The sequence below is a fragment of the Alosa pseudoharengus genome, unplaced genomic scaffold, assembly GCF_046254945.1.
Source record: "Alosa pseudoharengus isolate Yale_2024_CS ecotype anadromous, Long Island Sound unplaced genomic scaffold, YU_APseudo_1.1 YU_APseudo_1.1_scf_11, whole genome shotgun sequence".
NCBI classification, from domain to species: domain Eukaryota; kingdom Metazoa; phylum Chordata; class Actinopteri; order Clupeiformes; family Clupeidae; genus Alosa; species Alosa pseudoharengus.
In genome coordinates this window covers 26,051,969-26,073,097 of record NW_027468576.1, presented here as the reverse complement: position 1 = coordinate 26,073,097, position 21,129 = coordinate 26,051,969, and the positions used below count along the sequence as shown (strand labels likewise).

General features: G+C 41.2%; 1 protein-coding gene across 3 annotated transcripts; it reads right to left on the bottom strand.

Moving 5' to 3' along the window:
• Positions 1–793: 793 nt before the first annotated feature.
• il23r (interleukin 23 receptor) lies at positions 794–19,815 on the bottom strand. Of its 3 annotated transcripts, none has more exons than XM_076278611.1 (18): positions 19,709–19,815; positions 19,395–19,484; positions 19,003–19,133; positions 18,609–18,767; positions 18,037–18,312; positions 12,016–12,139; positions 11,743–11,909; positions 11,357–11,493; positions 10,993–11,155; positions 10,509–10,591; positions 9,871–10,066; positions 9,383–9,568; positions 6,934–7,032; positions 6,435–6,590; positions 4,983–5,120; positions 3,828–3,915; positions 3,141–3,231; positions 794–2,851 (listed from the first exon to the last, which is right to left on the bottom strand). In XM_076278611.1, the coding sequence occupies exons 4-18, from the start codon at positions 18,676–18,678 to the stop codon at positions 2,273–2,275; spliced, it is 2,553 nt and encodes an 850-aa protein (XP_076134726.1). In that variant the 5' UTR covers positions 18,679–18,767; positions 19,003–19,133; positions 19,395–19,484; positions 19,709–19,815; the 3' UTR covers positions 794–2,272. The 3 variants fall into 3 exon arrangements, with proteins under 3 accessions (XP_076134726.1, XP_076134725.1, XP_076134724.1); XM_076278610.1 differs by having other exon boundaries at positions 19,003–19,107; XM_076278609.1 differs by lacking the exon at positions 19,003–19,133.
• Between the last annotated feature and the right edge of the window lie 1,314 nt (positions 19,816–21,129).

Below are 21,129 nucleotides of genomic sequence, written 5' to 3'. Positions count from 1 at the left end.
TGCATGACCTCAGTTCCCAGTTCCCCCTCCCCTGTGGTATGCGTATGCGTAGCCTAGCCTGTGCTAGATGGTCCACACTCTTCTTTCAGCACCACTATGCACCTTCATATTTATGTAACTTTGTCATTTGTTTCATTTAAGAGCATTAAGATGCTGCAAACAAATAAAACCAAATAAAGTATTACTCTGTCTGGAGTAGAGGAGTTACACACTGAACTATTTTAAACCACAAAAATCTAGTTCGAGTAGGCCAGCCAAAGCATCAGACTCACAGTGAGTTAATTAGACCATGTTTGTGTTTGTGGTTATTTGAAAGGTTATTTGAAGGGGACAGTGTCTGATGGAGAATTTGTCTCTCACTGATTGACACTAACCAGATTTTAAAGAAACTGCAACAATTTGCCACTTTTAGAGGCATGCTTTTGTCAAGCAAGTTTTGCTACCATCCTCAAATTCATTTTGATGATAGATGGTCATGTTAAGGACATAATAGGTGTTATTCCCAGACTCCAACATGCAATGAATAGAAAACCTTTCACAGCAAGACATTGCTGACTAAATCAGCACAACACCAGTTACAGTGTTCAGCTTCTAACATTGTAAACAAAGGCTCTAGGTGAAGTTTGCAAGGTTTTGCATGCCTTAGGTAGCTAGTTTGATCGTTTTTTGGCTAACACAGTGCTGCTTTGAGCCTCTAAATGTCTATTTAGGGGGCAAATGCTACTTGCTGTAAATCTTTTGTGGGAATTATTTCCTATTTTGCTTACATTCACAACACAAGAGAGCTTAAATGAGCCATCCAGACAGTACTTTAATAGAACAATAAACACATACAACATCCCAATTACAAGCCTCATAAGCGCAAATGCTTTGTGGTCATCAGTTGCCATTGAAATAGTTTGTGAGCTCAATATCACACTTCTCTTTTGGTGACTATTCCTGGAAACGCCTCTCCCTCCGGCTCAAGAGCATGTCTTAGCCTAGTGGTAATTCACACGAACACTCTCATGCCAGCCAAATAAACACTTTTTTCTTATGTATAGTGAAATGTTGAAATGTTTACTTTTTGTGTGCATTCCTATGTGACATTCCTTAACAACAGTTGAATGAATCAGGCAGAAACTAGCATCCAACAGCAAAGCTAAACTAAGACGTAGCAGCAGGCACTGCATGATGTGCAAACCAAGAAGCAGCAGAAGGGAGTGCAAGAATCTAAATCAGTAAAGAGGCAAATATACACTCTGAAAGATGCCTTGGAGGATGTGAGAAACAGAACTTCAGGAAGTAACTTAACTGCCATGCAGTCGTGCAGATGTGGGTAAACTCTGTGGCCTTGAAGTCAAACAGAGGGGAAATAAACATAAACATGCACATTGCACAACCATCAAATTATCTAGATAGCACAGGGAATATCTTAGGTTATGGCACAGATAATGACATTTATGGATGTGATTTACAGCATAACTGATGTACATCTAAAGGAGTAATTACATATGATATACATTTACAATTTATGAACATTTTAATTAATAAAGTGATTTTCAAAGGGCCCAGTGAATGCTCTGCCAGACCGTTGTCAACACAACTTAATTGAAGATGAAAAAGGTTTGTTGTCTAAATATGAATTGTGCAATTAATTGTGTAACATGCATTGAAGTGAACCCTGTTTCAAAACTTTTGAACTCCCCTCATGGTCATTGATTTCACTTTCCTCAGTGTGAGCACATTGTACTTTCCAAGTACAGTAGGAGGGGATGTTACCACTGGCAGTTACATTCACAGTTATGATGTGAATATCTTTTCATGGCAGTTGAAGCTGTTACATTCTCCATAGTATTTCACTAAATAGGCCTATATGGATAATGTAGATTGTTTGGCATCAGTATTTCTGCAGAAACGGTAGATGCATCTGTTAGAAAATGTGCATTACGGTTTTACAATACAGAGGTGAGATGTGTCAGAATATGAACCAAAAGAGAGTTAGGTTGATGATTACAGTCTCAATATACACTATAAGCTCAGGGTGCTTACAGCTCATAATATTTTTAATGTTTCCAGTTACATGCAGCAGATATGGAAAGTGTTAAGTGCATTTGGCTATCAGATACATAATGTCTTAAAGAGTTCAAGTGACAAGTCTGATATAATGCTTAATGACAGCAATTCAAATTGCTTTCCCAGTTGTGTACATTCACAGTCCAAAGTGCCCTCACAGCAGAGTACATCTCCCTGTGAGGAGGTCTCTGTAGTTGTTGGAGTCCAAAAGTCTCCATTAGGTATTATGTGCAACTTTAAGCCAACATCCCTGAGGTGAGTAGGGGTTTATCTGTGGTGACCGAGTAGTTAGCAGGTCATTAGGCAATACAGTCTGCTCCTCAGTCAGCAAGGCCAGTGAGAAACCACTCATGTCCCTCATGCCAGCACTCATATTTGTGTGCCACTCAGTCTGCTTGGGGTCAAGCAAAGGGGGACAAAGAAGATTCCCTGTGACCCCTATGCCCTTGAAGCCTCCTAAGGTCACATCACCAAGGCCAATATCCTTCCCATAGGAAGGCTGTGGGAGACATGCCCACAGGGGGCACTCTTCCTCTGTGTCCTCCTCGGGCGCCACCTCAGGGGTTTCAGATAGATGGGTGGAGCTGACTTGACACGAGTCTGCCCACTGCGGCTTGTAAGGATCCACAATCTCCGGTCTGGCCACTCGGACCTCCTTGGCTTTCTCTTTGTCGTGGACGGAGGGGAAGAGGAACGTTTGGACGATGGGCTCTGCGATGTCCTCCACAGGGGAGATGGGCGGGTCGATATCACTGCATACTGACATCCAGAACGAGTCTGAGCCGCACCTCTCGTCCTACATGGGGAAACCAAAACAAACAAATAAACAAACGAAAAGAGGAAGATGTGGTTTCACTGAAATTGGTGAGCATCGCTAGCCTGGGTGCCATTCCAAACTTAGTCCTGCCCACAACATTTGAGGTTAGGAAGTAGAATTGAGTATGACTACGTCAGGCTAGAGCATCGCTACATTAATCAAATGAAATAAAGTTTAACATTTAAAATTTAAACATGGCCGAGCACTGCACATTCATACAAATAAAACAAGATTCTCTTAAGATATAGATGTGCTATGGACTCTTTACCTTCAATAATTTGATGGCATTGCTATTTCCGACTTTTGGAAATGTCTCAAAAAGCCATGCTGGTCCAACTGTTACACACGCTGCTCTAATTCTGTTGGTTAAAATGTTCACAAATAATAATTCAGAAAACGAGTTATGTACCCATAACTGACAGTTTTATTTTTTATAAATACATTTTCACATTTAGAATTGTATTATGTATTACATATGCAATAGTGTCCTATATACACCATGCAATTAAATCGACATCTGACAGTCTATGTTTATCGTTACAAAATAAACTCTAAGGACAACTGTATTAACTGTAAAACGAAGAACTGAAACTCAGAACTGCACACAGAAAGCTCTAAGCTTTGGCCTTCACAAGGCTAAGTTGCAGTTAATAAAAGACACCAACTATGAATTCTCTATTTCCATTTTATCATCATAAGATCAAGAGATAAAAAACACTCTAATTATACACAGATGACTAACAGGCATTTCAGTTCCCAATCAATCAATTAGCTCATCAAAAAGTGGTACAGCCCGGCCTGGTGTTATTGGGTAACTCTGACATCTCAGACAAACAGACAATATTAATAATATTAATATACAATCAAGAATATTTTGAGGATATTGAAACATTCAGGTAACACTGTCAACTGATAACACTGCTTTACTTAGATCATACTCCTCTTGACTGCTTACCTTGTACGAGCACATTTCAAGCATATCAGGTTTGCTACAAGCACCAAGGGGACAGCGGCCACCACCCAAATCCCGACAAACATTCCATCTAAATCAGAAATGTATGGACCAATGAAGATGGTAAGAATTTCTGAACTCTATCCTGAAGTTGAATCTGAGGGGGGGGGGGGGGGGGGGGCGTGTGAGTTAGGATGATTCAGCACTGACGGGGCCCCCAGAGAGCGCCCCCCAATAATACTAGACAACTATTATTGTCTGTCATAGGGCCCAAATGATCTAACAGAGCCCCTGCAAAGGGGTCAGAAGTCTTGTTTCCTATCAGAATTTGGTGTTCACTTCCTCGGTATATGACTGACTTCTTGGCAAACCAATCAGGGATGTGACATCAGTCAGCTTTACAAAGTGTTCTTGGGGTTTATAATGGAAACTTTTCTATCCTCAGACAACCAATGCCCTCTTGTTTAGCTTAGACTTGTTGTTAACCAAATGTACCCGTGAAGTTGTGGTCACAACCCCAGTAGCAGTCTATAACTGCCATATATTTTCAGATGGCAGACTGCAGTTATAAATAGTCAGTGAAACAAACAGAAAAACCTGAATAAGAACATAAAAAGCTGACGGACAGACTGCTGGTTAGTAAAATCCTCAATTATGGAAAATAAAGGGCTGGCGGACAAACAAACGTTTCTCTGACGGCAAACACTTGTTGTGTTCATACGAACCTTCTCTGAAGACAAGACAACTTTGTCCTTTGCCCTCTGTGTACATTCATTTTAGGCTATAATACTAATTAAGACAAATTTCCACGACATGTTGGAGTTAGATTTGAGCCTGTGGACTTTGAATCTTACTCATTCATGTGTTTTTTTAACGTACATGTACCAAAATTCATAGACTACATGCTCAGTGTCTATTCCACAATGGCTTCTGCTACTCAGTAGTACATATAGGCCTTTATGGGTATTTACTAATAGAGAGGGATCTCCAATCTCTAATCTTAATCTTAAAGAATGGGGTGGGAACCAACAGTGGCTAAATCTGAAGCTAGCAAGAGCAGCAAAATTCACTGACTGCAGCTTTTTAACTCCCTGTGAAAATAGAAAGCAGCTGTCAGCAGCATTATTTTTATTCCTTCTCTACAAACAAACAACAGACCTGATTTCAGTCTCTGATAGGAGATAGGCACCCCTTTAAGTCCCTCTCCTGCAGCATTCCAGGCCGATATACAAAGCTCAAAGCCAGTGTCCAGTGTGTCCAGCGACTGCTCTCTTGGAGATGAAGCGTTAACCTGAACTGGAGGTGAAACAACAATGACTTCAGGAAGAGTGAACACAGGAAAACAAACTCAAATTCAAATTATGTAGCTAAAGGATTGAATGTTTCCAGAGTTAATGTATTTGCTGATATGAAAAATGACTGAAAGTGTAAAGGCTTTGAAGGATATCTGTTGTATTCACGTTTACTGACACTGTACACCGTTTTCTGTTTGTCAAGGCTGTGAAGACATGACTCAAGACGAGAAAAACGTATAGTTTGTTTCCTGTTAGGCTTCATGTGTCGCGGTTACATTTAGACTTCACCGAACATGCTTTCTCAAACATATCACACAACTGTACAGCAGGGAGAACTAAAAACGTTATTGTCATCAGTTAGTCTGGGGTCTGTAGTAGCGAGTTCGGCTTCTGGGTGACAAAAACTCTCACTTTGCTTCTCGCTGAGAGCGTGTGCAACCAGCCGCGTCTTCCGCCGCAGCCTGCACTTCCTGTACTACTGAGAAGGCCTGTGTTAAGAATAGCCCCTGATTTTTGCCGAAACAGCAGAGGTCAGGGCATTCGCAGAAGAAGCAAGTCTGCTGTCGAACGCACTCTGGACCTGACCTCCTGATATGTAAATTCACTGGTCATTTTTTAGGGGTGTAGCTCTATTTGAAGGGCAGCAGATCTGAGAATAAAGCAGGTGTAAAGTCAGTTAAGTGAGTGTGTTTCTTCATACTCTTGTCATGCCAAAGTTCAAGGTGTCAACTACATCTTGAATGTATGGGGGGAAGGGGTGGGCAGAGGGGCTTTCTCACTGGAGGGGTTGGCATGTCTGCTCTGGTATGGCCTACTGAATGACCCTTTTCACATCTGCCGCCTGGTCTGATTCCTCGATCTTCTGTTGAAATGCCTGCAGTGCTATTGTGGGACACGGCTGGCGGTAGTGCTGTGCAAGCTCTACTGGATGGGGCCATTCTCACAGCCTTTGTGATTCAGAGCCACAAGAGGAGAGGCGTTCCTGTAACCAGGCGCCTCTTTCAGTAAATGGTGGAAAACCCTGCTCTTGCACTGTGGCTTTGGGGGATGTGTCTACTCGAAAAGAAATGAAAAGGTAGACATTTGTTTTTCCGCTACGAGAGGGATGGCGTTGTGAATCTGAGACCGAGAGCAGGCCTTACACATTCCTGTGTGTGTGTGAGAGTGTACTTATACACACTTGCACATGTGCATTCACCAACATACATATTAACACCTCCCCAAACCCAGCCACCCACACATATGTACATGCCCACACACACACACATGCTCAGTACACCAATACACAGGGCTGTAGAACATAGCATTTTCTCACACATTGGTTTAAAATTTCCAGTTCCGTGCTTGCGGATGTAGATGGTATAGTGGGTGATGAACCCTCTCTGCTCTTCAAGGGTAGGCTCCTCCCATATGACCTGAATGTGCTTTGAGCCAGTGCTGTGAATAAAGGCCTTCGGTCCAGACAGTGGCTCTATAGGAGAATTGTAACAATTGTAACATCCAAACTAAATTGTAACAATTGTAACATCCAACAGTGGGATATATATAGTATAACCTGGAATATATATATATATATATATATATAAAATATATATATATATATATATATATATATAACATAAATATATTATATAGACTTGCTTGTATCTCTTAGTTGATGGATTTCATGTGAGAATTACAGCCAAAGCACAGTCAAACAACAATCCATTTCTCCAATCCAATTCCATACTCATAACCATCTAACTACAATGTGTAAATGAAGACTCCTCAAAAGCATTTCATTATAACCCTGCAATGTTGGGTAAAACACTCACTTCTCTCCTCTGAGTACACTTGCAGAAAGGCAGGTTTAGAGAGCCCTCTTGTGGTCTCAGCTTGTAACAGCACATCATATCTCCAACCTGGTTTCAAGCCTGAAACAGAGGATACCTTTTAGGGTTAGTCTCAAAACGTCTCACCTTATACAGTCTCTGCCTCCAAGATACACATGGAGATGATCTGATCTGATAATTCTTTAGGATATTTAACATGTTTACACAAGTACATCTTGACACTGCCTTAGAAAATGCTTGTTTTCATAAACGGTGTGCCTTGTTACAAAAACATTTCAGAACCAATGAGCTAGCTAGAGGTCCAGCCAACATGCGAGCCTGGAAGCAGTCACCAGCAGCTCAAGTCCTGACTCATATAACAACCAACCTCCAGCCGCCTTTTCCTCAATGCCTCATTCACAGGGATGGATGACTGAAGGGCCTACCAGGCCCAGGGGCCCAAGGGGGCCCTGAAGCCCAAGCCTCTGTGTGAAGATGCTATTTTTGCCTCCGCTGGTATCTGAATGGAGCCCCTCAGTCAAATAACACATGCCGTAAGATCGTTCCCAGGACTTGGTGCACTGCCCAAGTAAAGGGGACAGGTACAGGACCTACTCATGCAGCCTTTGCTCTGTGATCACAAGGCTGTGCTCAGTGGCTCATAATCCGTCCATGCTTATCCAAATGTTATATCCATATTGTTCAAGTCTTGCCTTGATGAATTAGCAAGCTGACTACTACCAGAAGCCAACAATGACAAGACTATGGGTGTGTGTGCTCTCTCTCATACAAAATGTGTGCATGTACTAGGGCTGAACGATTTATTGCATTTGCGATAATATCGCGATATGATGAAACGCGATTTTCAAACCGCAAAAGCTGCGATTACGCTTCGTAATCTGTGACGTCACCAAAACGCATACTTGCGCTTGCCGACGCGCCACGATTCTTCACACCGACCACTGAAGAAGCAAAAAACGTAAACAAGAGGACCAGCTAACAGTGTCAAAAAAGGTCTGATCAGTAGAGCTACTTTGGTTAAAACTAAACCTCTTCATTACCTTTTGCTCAAACCTGCCATGTCCCTGGTTCTAGTTCATAATTCCCCTGTGCTGCTACTCTGGCTGGTAACTTCGTTCACCAGCTGATGATTAAAACTCCACGAGTGTTTAGGCTGCACTGCACAGCAGCCATTCACCTGTGCACTGGGGACTTTGTTTACTGGAGTACAGTGACAGTGGGGGCATTTGCGATATCCAAGGGGGTTGGCTGCGCAAACATTTCATCTCACAGGTAATGAATTGATGCATAATGTTATCCGCAAGTAGTTGACACAACCACCATAAACCCAGCTGTTCCAACATTAGCTTACCTACTAAGGCTCTAGGCTACATACATGCTGCTAACTGCTGCTAACTTTGCCTGTTTAAAGAGTTTTGTCTCCGCGATTGGCTTTGTTGTGATAAACAAACTAGTTAATTTGCATGCATGCGTATTGCGCTGCGGTGTTGATAATGCTAACCTTTAGTTATCACCGAGCGGACCGGTCATTTGGCCGCATTTATTTGTGCTGCAACAATCTACAGTAGTTTGTTCCGATTCACGTGCAAGTAGCCAACAGAGGAGAGGAGCGGTTGTGTGTGTGTGTGTGTGCGTGTGCGTGTGTGCGCGCGCGCGCGGAGAGCACAGGACAAGGAGAAGCCGTGTCAGTGCCACTGCATGTAGACCTAACTGTTAACTAACGAAAGAAGATCATATCTACATAAAATAGAAACGTATAAGAATCATTAAATGTTTACAAGGCTGGAAGTTCAACAAATATAGGTCTACTAATATGATTAAAATAGTTAAATAAAAAAATATTTCATTCATCAATCTTATTCAATGACCTAATGCCATCATAACATAGGCCTGGGCTCCAGGAAATAACAGTTTATGTTTAACTTATCTAATTTTGTGTTAGGTCTACTAATGTGATTAAAATAGTTAAATAAAAAATATTTCATTCATCAATCTTATTCAATGACCTAATGTCATCATAACATATGCCTGGGCTCCAGGAAAGAACAGTTTATGTTTAACTTATCTAATTTTGTGTTGGTCATACTATATTGCTTGTCTTTGTTGAATAAGACAGAAGATAAAGAGCTTAAAAATAATCGCATATCGCATCGCAATCGCAATATTGGTGAGAAAAATTCGCAGTTAGATTTTTTTCCAAAATCGTTCACCCCTAGCATGTACTGTAGGTATGCAAAGTTTCATCTTGTGTCTCAATCCGTATGTACAGTTATAGACAAAATTCGATTTCAAATTGGTAAATTTTTTAATGTTGAAAAAAATAACGTCTATACACAGTGAATAAGTTTACTTAGAGGAGTGAACACATAAATAGAACAAAAGATTGCATACAATTACGGAATTACTAATGTAATGCGATGTATGCTCTCACCTCTGATATATGTTGAGTTACAGTCTCTGGACAGTCTTCTCCATTGGACCGGGGAGTCCTTGCATTGCCACTGGATGATATATCCCAGTGGAAACCCTGTAACCCCAAGTTTCATCTGACAAAGCCAGGACAGAAGCACAGTGTCCTCCTTTGGGGAGGAGACTCTCATTACCGGAGCTGCGATATCTGAAAGAACAGTAAGGAACACATTCATGACAAGACCTCAGACATATTGCTGTGACTGCGAATAAAATCTACAGTGGTAAAGCCACACAGGAGCAATGGTTAAAAAAGGACACCGATTTGTATTTCCTACAATAATAATAATAATGATAATAATAATAATAATTATAATAATAACAAGTTTATCCAATGTCCCTCTTATCTTAACCCATACACACACTTGCTTGATTCAGTATCCCCTATTTTGTGTCTAATAAGTTTTGACTTTTTCTTCTCCCCCCGACCATTTCGGTGTAATTGCTTACTTGTGTGGGTTAGACTCAGAGAGGCAGGAGGGGAGCTCCCTGCTGATGTGACGACAGTGAGGTTGACCTCCTTTACTTCGGCTGGTAGCTGAAGCTGCACCTCTGAGACATTGACTGGACAGGGTACCAGTCTCTGACCATGCTGCCAGTAAGACACCTCATAGTACAGGGTTTTGAAATCCTCAGATTCCATGGACTGCAGAAGCAGAAGCATCAGGTGAGTTATATTTGCGTAATGCATAATAATATACAGCCAGATTTTCTTAGCCACATGTATTTATTCTTAGACATGAATGAGTATATATTATGCTATCATGGTCACCCAATAATGTTAACCCCTTATTTAAGTAAATTTGTTTGCTAGTAAGTAATGGGCTTTCTATGTATTACAAACATTGGTACTTGCATATTGCAATATGTCATTCATTTAAATTGTACTAGATGGCGCCATTGTATAACTTTGTGGAAATCTTGACACGAGAGATTATTCTCATGCAAACGGAGAGGATTAGTTGATTGAACATGGGTAAAATACCAGTAAAAATCAAACAACAGAATTCTGTGTTCTGTTACTACACACACTCGGTAGGATACCATAAGTAGGACAAAATTAGTTGTGAGAAATATAAAACCATTACCTCCCAGAGCACAGTCACATTCTGAACACCAGGCCTCTCTGTGTGACCAACTGTTCTCCAGGCAACAGGTTTTTGTGTTGGTGCTATGTGATATCAAAACATAATGGTAATTGAATTGGATTGTCATGGCACAAATATTATTTAGGATATTGGTGTTACAGTTGTAGAACTGGTGTGTGACCTTATGATAGTGCCACATTACCATCAATACTGATATTATTATTCCAGAATGTGAGCAACTACCATATTACAGCCGCAAAGAAATAAAACTTCAGTATGCATATTGGGCAAGCCTTTCAATTTATGCAATGATAAACCTTACTGATTAAGTCTTAACTGTAGCAGTTACTACTTGCACTTTCCATTTACAAGGCTCAACATTTCAAAATAAAAAGGTGTGTTCACAAAATAACCATGGACACATATATTCCAGGGGCAGTCATATTGTGTTGGAACAGAAGATCTCCAGTCCAGTTATCCTCACCAATCCCTGGGGTAACTGCGCCAATGGGTGCACTCCACAGGCTACACTTTGGCTTGGGGACTTGGGTGCACACCCTCAACTCGATTGTGTACATGGTCCTCGACTTCAGACCCTCCACTGCAACACTACCTCCACTGCCACTACTCTGGGTGGCATTTCCCTCCTGGTGCATGGACAAAATATCACATTTGCATCAAGTTAGCACCATTTCTGTGTAAGAATTCAATAAGGGGAAATACAATTTACAAGGATGGCTGTATATGATAGGCTACATGTCATGTGATTTAAAAAGAACAAAGAACAAGCAAAAGGAGAAACTGTACAGTGTGGTGTAGGTATCGAGTGTAACTTGTCACTGCCTTACCCAGATCAGCTCCGCACCAAGGTGAATTCTGTGCTTCACATGCTCAGAAGACTCTAAGCTGTTCCAGGTCATTAGAAAACTGGAGCCTGTCATGTGAGTGAAGTTGACCCATTTGATAGTGGGGGCGTTGGGTATCACTGTAAGGGAAGAGTAGACATTCACTTCTTCAACAATAGCACTTTATATACAACAAGTCTGACAAACCACTGAATATTGGCAACCACTGAATTAAAACACAGCCTAAGCTCCAAAGGTCACACGCTACCGTTTTTAAACAGATACAGTTACACAGCAAAAGATGATGTACAGTCCAACACTGGAAGGTCAGACATAACTTACAAAGAAACTTGCATGCATATATGCACGACTAGCTGGGGCTTTCTTACCTACATCTCTGACTGAGAAGGCGTAGACATCAGAGGTAGAGATTCCCAGAGCATTTTGCGCAACCACATGCACATCATACTTTGCACTCTTGCTGAAGCTGGTTCGTGGTATGCTAACAGAGCTGCAACCTGGGCGCTGACAGGGGAAATACTTGCTTCCATTTACACTGCATTGAGATAGCAAGAGCAAAGAAAGACCCAACCAGTAGACGTTAATGACTTCATCTCCAACCGATGTCAAGACTGAGAGAGTGATGGGGGCTCTCCACTCACCTGCTAAATCTAACTGAATAGTTTGTTGGAAGGTGGGATTCCCTTCCGTTAATCCAAGAGCAGTTGATGGTGTCAGACTTAATTGGTGTGAAACAGTTAAACTGAGTCGCTTTGGCTGGCCGATCTGGGAAGGACAACATAACACACATACCTCAGCTTCATAGCATTTGGATCATCATTCTTTCAATATTTATTCATATTTTTATGCATTTTTAGTCAGTAATTAAATTAGTCAAATATGCAAAATATATTTCAGCTGTAAAATTGTGTAAAAATGCATAAAGTGTATTGATATATTTTAACCTTTTGATAATATTAAAGCAACACCAAAGATTCTTTTGTACCCCTTTTATAACCGCACTAATGCAAGTTTGCCAGATCGGGTAGCGGATCTGTAGTTTGAACAAGACATAAGAAACTACAAATTTGCTTTACGGCAAGCGTTACAATAGCCGATAGGTGGAGCAAGGCTCTGGGTGGAACCAAGGGGGCAGGCGAATTCCCGGAAGTAGAAGCATCGATGTAGCGGTGGTTATCAACTCTCTGCTAACCCCATAGAACGCCCATTCATTTAGGATTTTTTTGAACTCCCATAACTTAATATAACATATATCATGTGCCGATATTTTAGCTTCTGTGTTATCTACATAAACTCGACTACCTCGTACGTAACGTTAGGTTCCCGTAAGAAGAATGTTTAGCATGTCCGGTTGAAGGTAAGTTAACGCACTGAAGCGAGATAACCGTATTGTTTGGATAAGAAGCGTAGTCCAGCCAGCACGGAAAATCGTGAACAAAGCTATGTAGCCTGCAATAGCATTGTAGCCTATGTTAAGGTAAAGCATAGAGGCAAGTAAACCTAATGGAAAAACAGTAGTTTTACCGTTAGGTAGTCTAACGATAATCATTTCAGAGGTTTTCGATGGATTGACGTAGGTCAGAAAAGTGGAAAGAAGATTAGCCTCAATGCTATAACTTTTTTGTTTTGTTTTACCATAACTGTTTTTGAAGATGATCATGTGTGGTAGTTTCAACATTAACACGACTTGATATCACTTGTGAGGATGATATTAATAATAATACATAAATAAATGTTTAACTTTGATGACTTTGAAGGCGAAGGAAGTGTGAGAAGAATTTCTGTGTAGCCTATCTATCATATGAGTTACGATGGCTAACGTCACGAAGTTAAGTGCGAGTCTGCGCAGTACTGGGGGGACCAACTGAAAAATGACTCTTCTGTTCGTCCGTGAAATGAAATGTCTGTTCGTCCATTTCTTTTACTGTCTATTAGTGGGGGGCCTTAAGCACATTTTCGCGCAAATTCATCTAAAAGCGCCAAATTTTGCACAGATGTAGCTTAGGTCATACTGAAATGATTTAGCTAGGGCGCCGGAGACAGCGACCCTTGGGGCCAAGATGGCGGCCAAATCCAATATGGCCGCTGCGTGAAAAGGGTTCCGGCTATAACTTTTGAACTACATGAGTTACAAATACAAACTTGATATCTTTTTCAGCTTAATTGATCATGGTGAATACATTGGAATGTTAATATTTATGACCCGGTGCATCTGGACCACTTATTCCTCCAATTCTAATATGGCCGCTGTCCAAAAAAGCAGTTTCGGCTGTAGTATGGGGCCTTACACCCCATTGTTTGTGCAAATTAATCTACAAGCAACAAATTTGCCACGGATGCAGCTGAGGGAATAATGAAATGATTTAGCCAGGCCGCCCAAGCCAGTGGTCCCTGAGACCAACATGGCAGCCAAATCCAAAATGGTTGTCGCCTGAAAGAGATTCGGCTATAGCTTTGGAGCCAGATGCGATACAAATACAAACTTGATGTCTATTTTACCTTTTTTGATGATGGGGAAACCCATAGGAATACTTACATGATTATGATTGGGTTTATCAGGACCCCCCAAATTCCCTAAATTCAATATGGCTGCTGTCCGAAAAAGGGTTTTGGCTTCAAATTTTGAACCAAATGCGCTACAAATGAGGATGTTGTGTCTATTTTTAGTTTATTGACCACAGGAAGTCCATGGGCATATTTTATATGTATGCTTGTGTAAGTCTGGAACCTGTATTCTTTTCAAGACTTTGGTTGAAAATCTTTTTTTACCACAACTTTGAAGGTTATTCTCAATGTGGATTAATTTCCTTATAAAAGTGAAATGCTTTCAATGTACCACAGGTGAATACATTTTGAAATGTAATCATATTAGAAAGAATAAGACAATTATTATTGCAAGGCAATATTTATAATATGTCAAATTGTTGAAAAGAATAATATAGTCAATTTGTCCAAAACTCTTCAAAGGTTTGCTTAGCATATCAAAAAAACAGCAATAACATAAAAACAACAACAGTGAATTCTCATGGTCTCTCTCATGAATGTTTGCCTGAAGAAGACCCAGCAGGGTCGAAACGTTGCCTGTTGTGCATTAAATATATGGGAGTCAAAAGCAGTGTTGCGGACATTATATTTTTTCAATTGAGTAAGTTTTAATTTGTCCTGCACCTGCCAGAAGGTGGGATGTGCACACAATAACTGTTTGCTCTCTCATGAATTCTCATTCTCATGGTCTCTCTCACAATTGTAGTCATAAGAACAAAACACTTATGGAAAAAAATACACCTGGTTAGGAAGGAAGTTGGTAGGAAAGGAAGTAGTTGGCTAAACACTGTTGTGACCACTACATGGACCCATTACAATTTGCATACCGTCCAGAGGTGGGTGTGGAGGATGCCTTAATCTGCTTCATAGAACACACTCTCACCTGGACAGGGGCTGGTAGTATTGTGAGGATCATGTTCTTTGATTTCTCAAGTGCTTTTAACACCATACAGCCTATGCTGCCACGTGACAAGCTTTGAATGATGCAAGTAGACACCTCCACATCTTCATGGATTACTGATTACCTGACTGACAGAGCACAGGTTGTGAGCATGAAAGGGTGTGTGTCTGAACAGGTAGTCAGTCGCATAGGAGCACCAAAAGGGACTGTGTTGTCTCCTTTTCTTTTCACACTGTACACCTCAGACTTCCAGTACAACTCTGAGTCATGTCACCTGCAGAAGTTCTCAGACAGTTCACAGACTGCAGTTGTGGGGTGTGTCAGTGATGGTGAGGAGACGGAGTACAGGCAACTGGTGGACCACTTTGTGACATGGTGCAGAAACAGCCACCTTGTCTTGAATGTGGCTAAGACAAGGGAAATGGTGGTGGACTTTCGTAGGGCCAGGCCTGAGCTAAATACCATTTCAATACTGGGTGAGGAAGTTGTTGAGAACTACAAATATGTGCGTGTTCTTACAGACAATAAACTGGATTGGAGGTACAACACTGAGACTGTATACATATATATACTCTTTTGATCCCATGAGGGAAATTTGACTGCATTTAACCCAATCCGTGAATTAGTGAAACACACTCAGCACAAAGTGAACACACAGTGAGGTGAAGCACACATTTATCCCGACGCAGTGAGCTGCCTGCTACAGCGGCACTCGGGGAGCAGTGAGGGGTTAGGTGCCTTGCTCAAGGGCACTTCAGTTGTTTCTACTGGTTGGTGTTTGAACCGGCAACCCTCCGGTTATAAGTCCGAAGCGCTATCCAGTAGGCTACGGCTGCCCCAAAGAAGGTACAGAGAAGACTCTTATTTTTTGAGAAAACTTAGGTCATTTAATGTGTAGTCATGGTAAAAAAATAGTTTTCATCTGTAGCTTATTCGTTTCAAAAGTTGTAGTCAAAACCCTTTTTCGGACAGTCACCAGATTGCATTTGGGGACTTTGAGGGTCCACATATACCCAATCATAAATATATATATATATATATATATATATATTGTGTTTCCCATAGACAGAAAAGGTGAAATATTTATTAATTTTACATTTGTATCTCATCTGGGTCAAAATATGTAGCCTACAGTAATCCCTTTTCAGGTGGCGGCCATATTGGATTTGGCAGCCATCTTGGTCCCAGGGGCCACTGACTCCGGCATCCTCGCTAAATCATTTCAGTATGCCCTCAGCTGCATCCATGCCAAATTTTGTGCTTGTAGATAAATTGTCGAAAACAATGGGGTGTAAGGCCATATTGGAATTGGAGGATTAAGGGGTCCAGATATAATGGGTCATAAATATAAACATTTATATGTGTTTCCCATGATCAATTAAGCTGAAAAAGACATCAAGTTTGTACTTGCAGCTCATGTGGTTCAAAAGTTATAGTCGGAACCCTTTTCGGGCAGCGGCCATATTGGATTTGGCTGCCATCTTGGCCCCAAGGGTCGCTGGCTGCGGCGCCCTAGCTCAATCATTTCAGTATGACCTGAGCTACATCTGTGCCAAATTTGGTGCTTGTAGATTAATTGGCGCAAACAATGGGGTATAACTACAGTCAAAACTGCTTTTTTGGACAGGGGCCATATTGGAATTGGAGGATTAAGCTGTCCAGATATACTGGGTCATAAATATAAACATTCCTATGTGTTTCCCATGATCAATTAAGTTGAAAAAGACATCGAGTTTGTATTTGTAGCTCATGTGGTTAAAAGCTAGTCGGAACCCTTTTCGGGCAGCGGCCATATTGGATTGGCTGCCATCTTGGCCCCGAGGGTCTCTGGCTCCGGCGCCCTAGCTAAATCATTTCAGTATAACTTGAGCTACATCTGTGCCAAATTTGGCGCTTTTAGAAGAAATTGCGCGAAACGACCTATTTATGTGCTTAAGGCCCCCCACTATATGGGTGGAGCGTACTCGGCAGGTACATATAAATGGAAGACGGTAGGCTGCGGTAGGTTAAATTATTTACGACAGCGGTAATGGACAATTCTACTTCCAACCTGTAGGGGGGCCGAAGAGGAAAAGTGCTTTGGAGTTGCTTTAAATCAGCGTTTCTCAAACTGTGTGTCGCGGAGACATGCCATGTGGGGCGCGAACTGACGTGAAAAACAGGAGTTTTTTTTATTTGTAGCCTAGGCCCAGGTAGCACCCGATGCGCAATGGACGCACTGTGTTATTCATAGGGAAGCGCTCGTGTCAAGGCAGCTTAGTTAGTCCCGACCTACATGAGATTTTGAATGTTGTTGTGAGAGTGATGAATTTCATCAAAAACCGGCGCTTAAAAGCGCGTCTATTCTCCGCATTTTGCGAAGAGATGGTAGCTGACCAAAAGGCTGTACTGTTTCACAGCGAGGCAAGGTGGCTTTCCCGAGGTACAGTAAAGTGCTGTCGCGCGTGTTTGAGCTCCGAGTCGCCTCTTCTTGGAGGAAGAGCGCATGTTTGAATCTGCAAGCACGTTCACTAATGAACATTTCTTGACGAAGCTGGCCTATCTTAGCGATATATTTGATATATCTTAGCGATACATGAGTTAAATGTCCAGTTACAAGGCAAAGACAAGCACCTATACCTCACCTAGCAAATAAGATTACTGCATTCACCAAAAAAACTTATATGGGACAGGCGCCTCGATCGCGATGCCTTTGAGATTTCTGAGCGAAATCGGCTGATTTTAACTCTTTTGAAGGGGATATTTAGAACTTGTCATTATTTCAATAAATTTGACAATTTTAAGCTTGACCTACCACTTTCTTAGAGCGATGAGGGACAGGTGGGGCTCGAGAACGCCCCCTTGATCAAAGTGGGGAATGAAAGAAAACGTTTGAGAACCACTGCTCTAAGGAGTGACTCAGAAAGTCACACAGACAACTGTCTCACTCTCAAGACACTAACTTATAGCTGTCTCACTCCCAGGGTACTAAGCTACACAATAACATAATGGGAATTTGTTGTCTCATTGGTTCCTTATACCTTATATAGGAAAGCTAACAGCTTTCTATAAGGATCTAGTTTGTTAACTACCACAGTCATGAGTTGGGTCGCGATAGTCTCATTTTTCAAAAGTGGGTCCCCAGAAAAAAAGTTTGAGAAACACTGCTTTAAATCAAGCTAATATATATCAAGTATTTATGCAGCCTAAGCTTGAAGCAAAACAAATATCAACTTACGTCCAGATTTCAGGTCTATTCCACAAACAACTTGTTTGCCCACTAAACAAAACAGATGGGAAACCAAGGCAGTCATGTTGGCTATGTGGAGCCGGGCTGTCGTGCAGTTCTGTTCCACAAGGAGTAGTGGCTTGTAGTTGAGCTTTATGGAGAAGGGGTTTTGAGGACCTGCATGGCACTCATTTATCTGGCAGAAGACGCTCAACGAAGACCCCCATTCCACCAGTGGGCCAGGGTCCAGCGTGAGTTTCCCCGTACAGGTCACCTCCAAAGCCCCTGGGGCAGGAAAGAAGCATGGTCACATTCAGATTATCACTGAACAAGAATAATGTGCTATTTTCATCCTGGGTGTATCAACAGTCAGGACACTTAGGCATGTATTTTGTTGTTATGAGTGAGTTCAACTGAATCATCTATATAGTTTGTCTTTAAGTGTACAGTATGACAAATATAGATCACAGACATTGACTCATTTAATTGACTTTGATATGCTCCCCCATTTCTCTTCAAAAACAACTGATCCAAACAGTCTAGACAATGACAACAAAACACTTTTTTTATTTTGTACTTACAGTTTTGATGCATGATGGAGGTTAAACATAGAATCACGAAAGCAGGCCAATTTGGTGGTGAAGCATCCATTCTGCTTTAACCTCAGTTCAACTATCATGCCGATTGATTTGGTGAACTCTTGTTGCTCTTGCTTGTGTTCCTCCTTTCATTTCCTCTTACTGCAATTATTTTAATTGGAATAACAAAGGAGTGACACAGGTTGCTATCATGTTCTGCAAACCATATGTGTGATCATTATCACAGGCATGCTTGTTAGAGACAGTTATCAAGAGGAACATTCACGTTATTGTTCATTTTGACATTAGCCAGAGTTGGAAAGCCTTGCTCTTGCTTTTTCGCACACTTGTCCTCATTTATAGGTTATTGACCTAGATTTGTGGCATTTCTGCCTACCTCAAGAGCTTTGAACCTCACAGTGAGCAGGCAGTTGTCCCACATTGTCAGCCACCTTTTCTGTCACCACAAGCAGAGTTGTTTGCTCAGTCCTTCCTTTTTACACTTCATTTGAGAAATAAAGCCTTTCACTGGAGAACATTTGAGCAACGTTTTTGAAAATATTCAGATTCTGTTTAGTGCCGTTATGTTTGACTCGCACAATGCGTATAGTGACACATTATCCTAAACGATATGGAGAGTAACCTAAGCTACAGTAAACATTGGATTATGAGCACGCCATTTGATGTGGCGTTGGTAGAGAAAAAAAAACTGTTCTGATTGTTACATGAAGAACAATGATCTGCTGATAAACATCAAAATATGTCTAAGAGACTGGATCTTATACTTACCACTCAGGTTTTACATCAAGGTGATTCTTCTTTACTTTGACATGTTTTTGGACACCTCAAAGGGTCAATAAGAAGACTTGGTCTTTTGGTCTGTAAAAGACAGAAATATTAGAGGCACGTACAGCAAAGCCAAATCATAACGCCAGCCTGTTAAACCGGTCGGTCCATCCTTTTACATAAGGACCAAATACAGCTTAATCCAGAACAATGTTCTCCAAGATTCGAATTCTAGCACAAATGCAGAGGCAAAACATCAAAATAAACAATGTTTCCCTGCTGCATGGATATTTATTAAGTGGCATATGGATATTTACCATGGTGCAGTTCAGACAGAGCAGCCATCCTTTCTGTGCCATGTCCTCTTGAGTACTCGTCATGAGTGAGAGTGTGTGTGTGTGTGAGGAGAGATACCACGCAGTAGTAATGTGGTGACTGACTGTGGGAGACAGACTGTGCGAGAGCGCATGTGACCTTCCTCTGAGTTTCCATTTCCATCTTCAAAATGATTGTGTGTCTGGGAAAGTCCCATCTTTGAAGGACAGCATGAGATGAACGTCCAGAGGGCAGTGATTGAGAAAGGCTATTGGCATGCCATTGCCGGATGCATGAATGGGTGTTTCTCTAATTGATTGGTATCTAAGTACATGATATCATATTTGTTCGGTTTACCAACAATGTGTTTTCTTTCCAGATCTATGGCTATTGGTTGATTGAGTAACTTCTAACTCCTGAGTGGCAAACTGAAATACCGTCAAAGTGATAAATACTTGCTGATAACAAGGTGCAAGGCCATATCAAAAGACTTGGCAGCTGAAACCTGCTATGCAAAACATGCAAATGCATATCATTTCATCTGTATGTGCTGGCAGGTGCTGTGAAAATCAGATTAATTGATATGAATCATGTTTTTACAAGAACCTAATCTCATCTGTATAGATGGGTTTCTAGCCATCTAGTTCTTCATTACAACCTCAAGGAGAAATACCCTAAGAACAAGTTTTTTGCATGGTCAGGACAACTTCAAATCCAGATTCTCCGTTGAAATGTATGTGTCCATCATTGATACTTCTAGATGATCCCAATTAACAAGTTCATCTACTCAATGTCATATGAGGGATTTTAAAAAGATTGACATCGATCCCAGTAACCACTCTTTAAGTGGCATGTATTAGTTAAAAGATTAATTAAATTAAATGAAAAGTATAGGATATCAATTTCACATTGTTCCTGTCTAGTTATTTACTTCAAAGCGAAGCGTTTGCATATTTCAAACATTTTTCATTAGGAATGAATGTGTAGGTGTTGATGATCTCATGTGCTGTGTGACTGTTAAGCCTTTGAAGTCCCCCCCATTTCCTGCACTTTCATGTCTGATAGAACCTGTACATCACATTGAGTGATAACCAGTTAGTCACGCATTAGAACTAACAGCTGAGTTTCCCAACATGCAGGACATATTGACTCTTCGATCTGTTAATAATTGACACACTGCATTTGCAGCATAGGCATATTGTGCAGTCTCAATGGAAAGCAATGAAGTAGAGAACATGAGACCCACATTTGCTGGCTATGTGGTAAAGTGACCTGGATTTCAGTCATACCAGAAGTGAACACATGCATCTTACATTCAACATGTGTAGTCTACATATGCAAGTCACACCAGATCATGTGATGTCCATGGAACATTGTACGGTTTAGTATGCATTAACCTATCGAAATGCAGTGTGCTACAGTC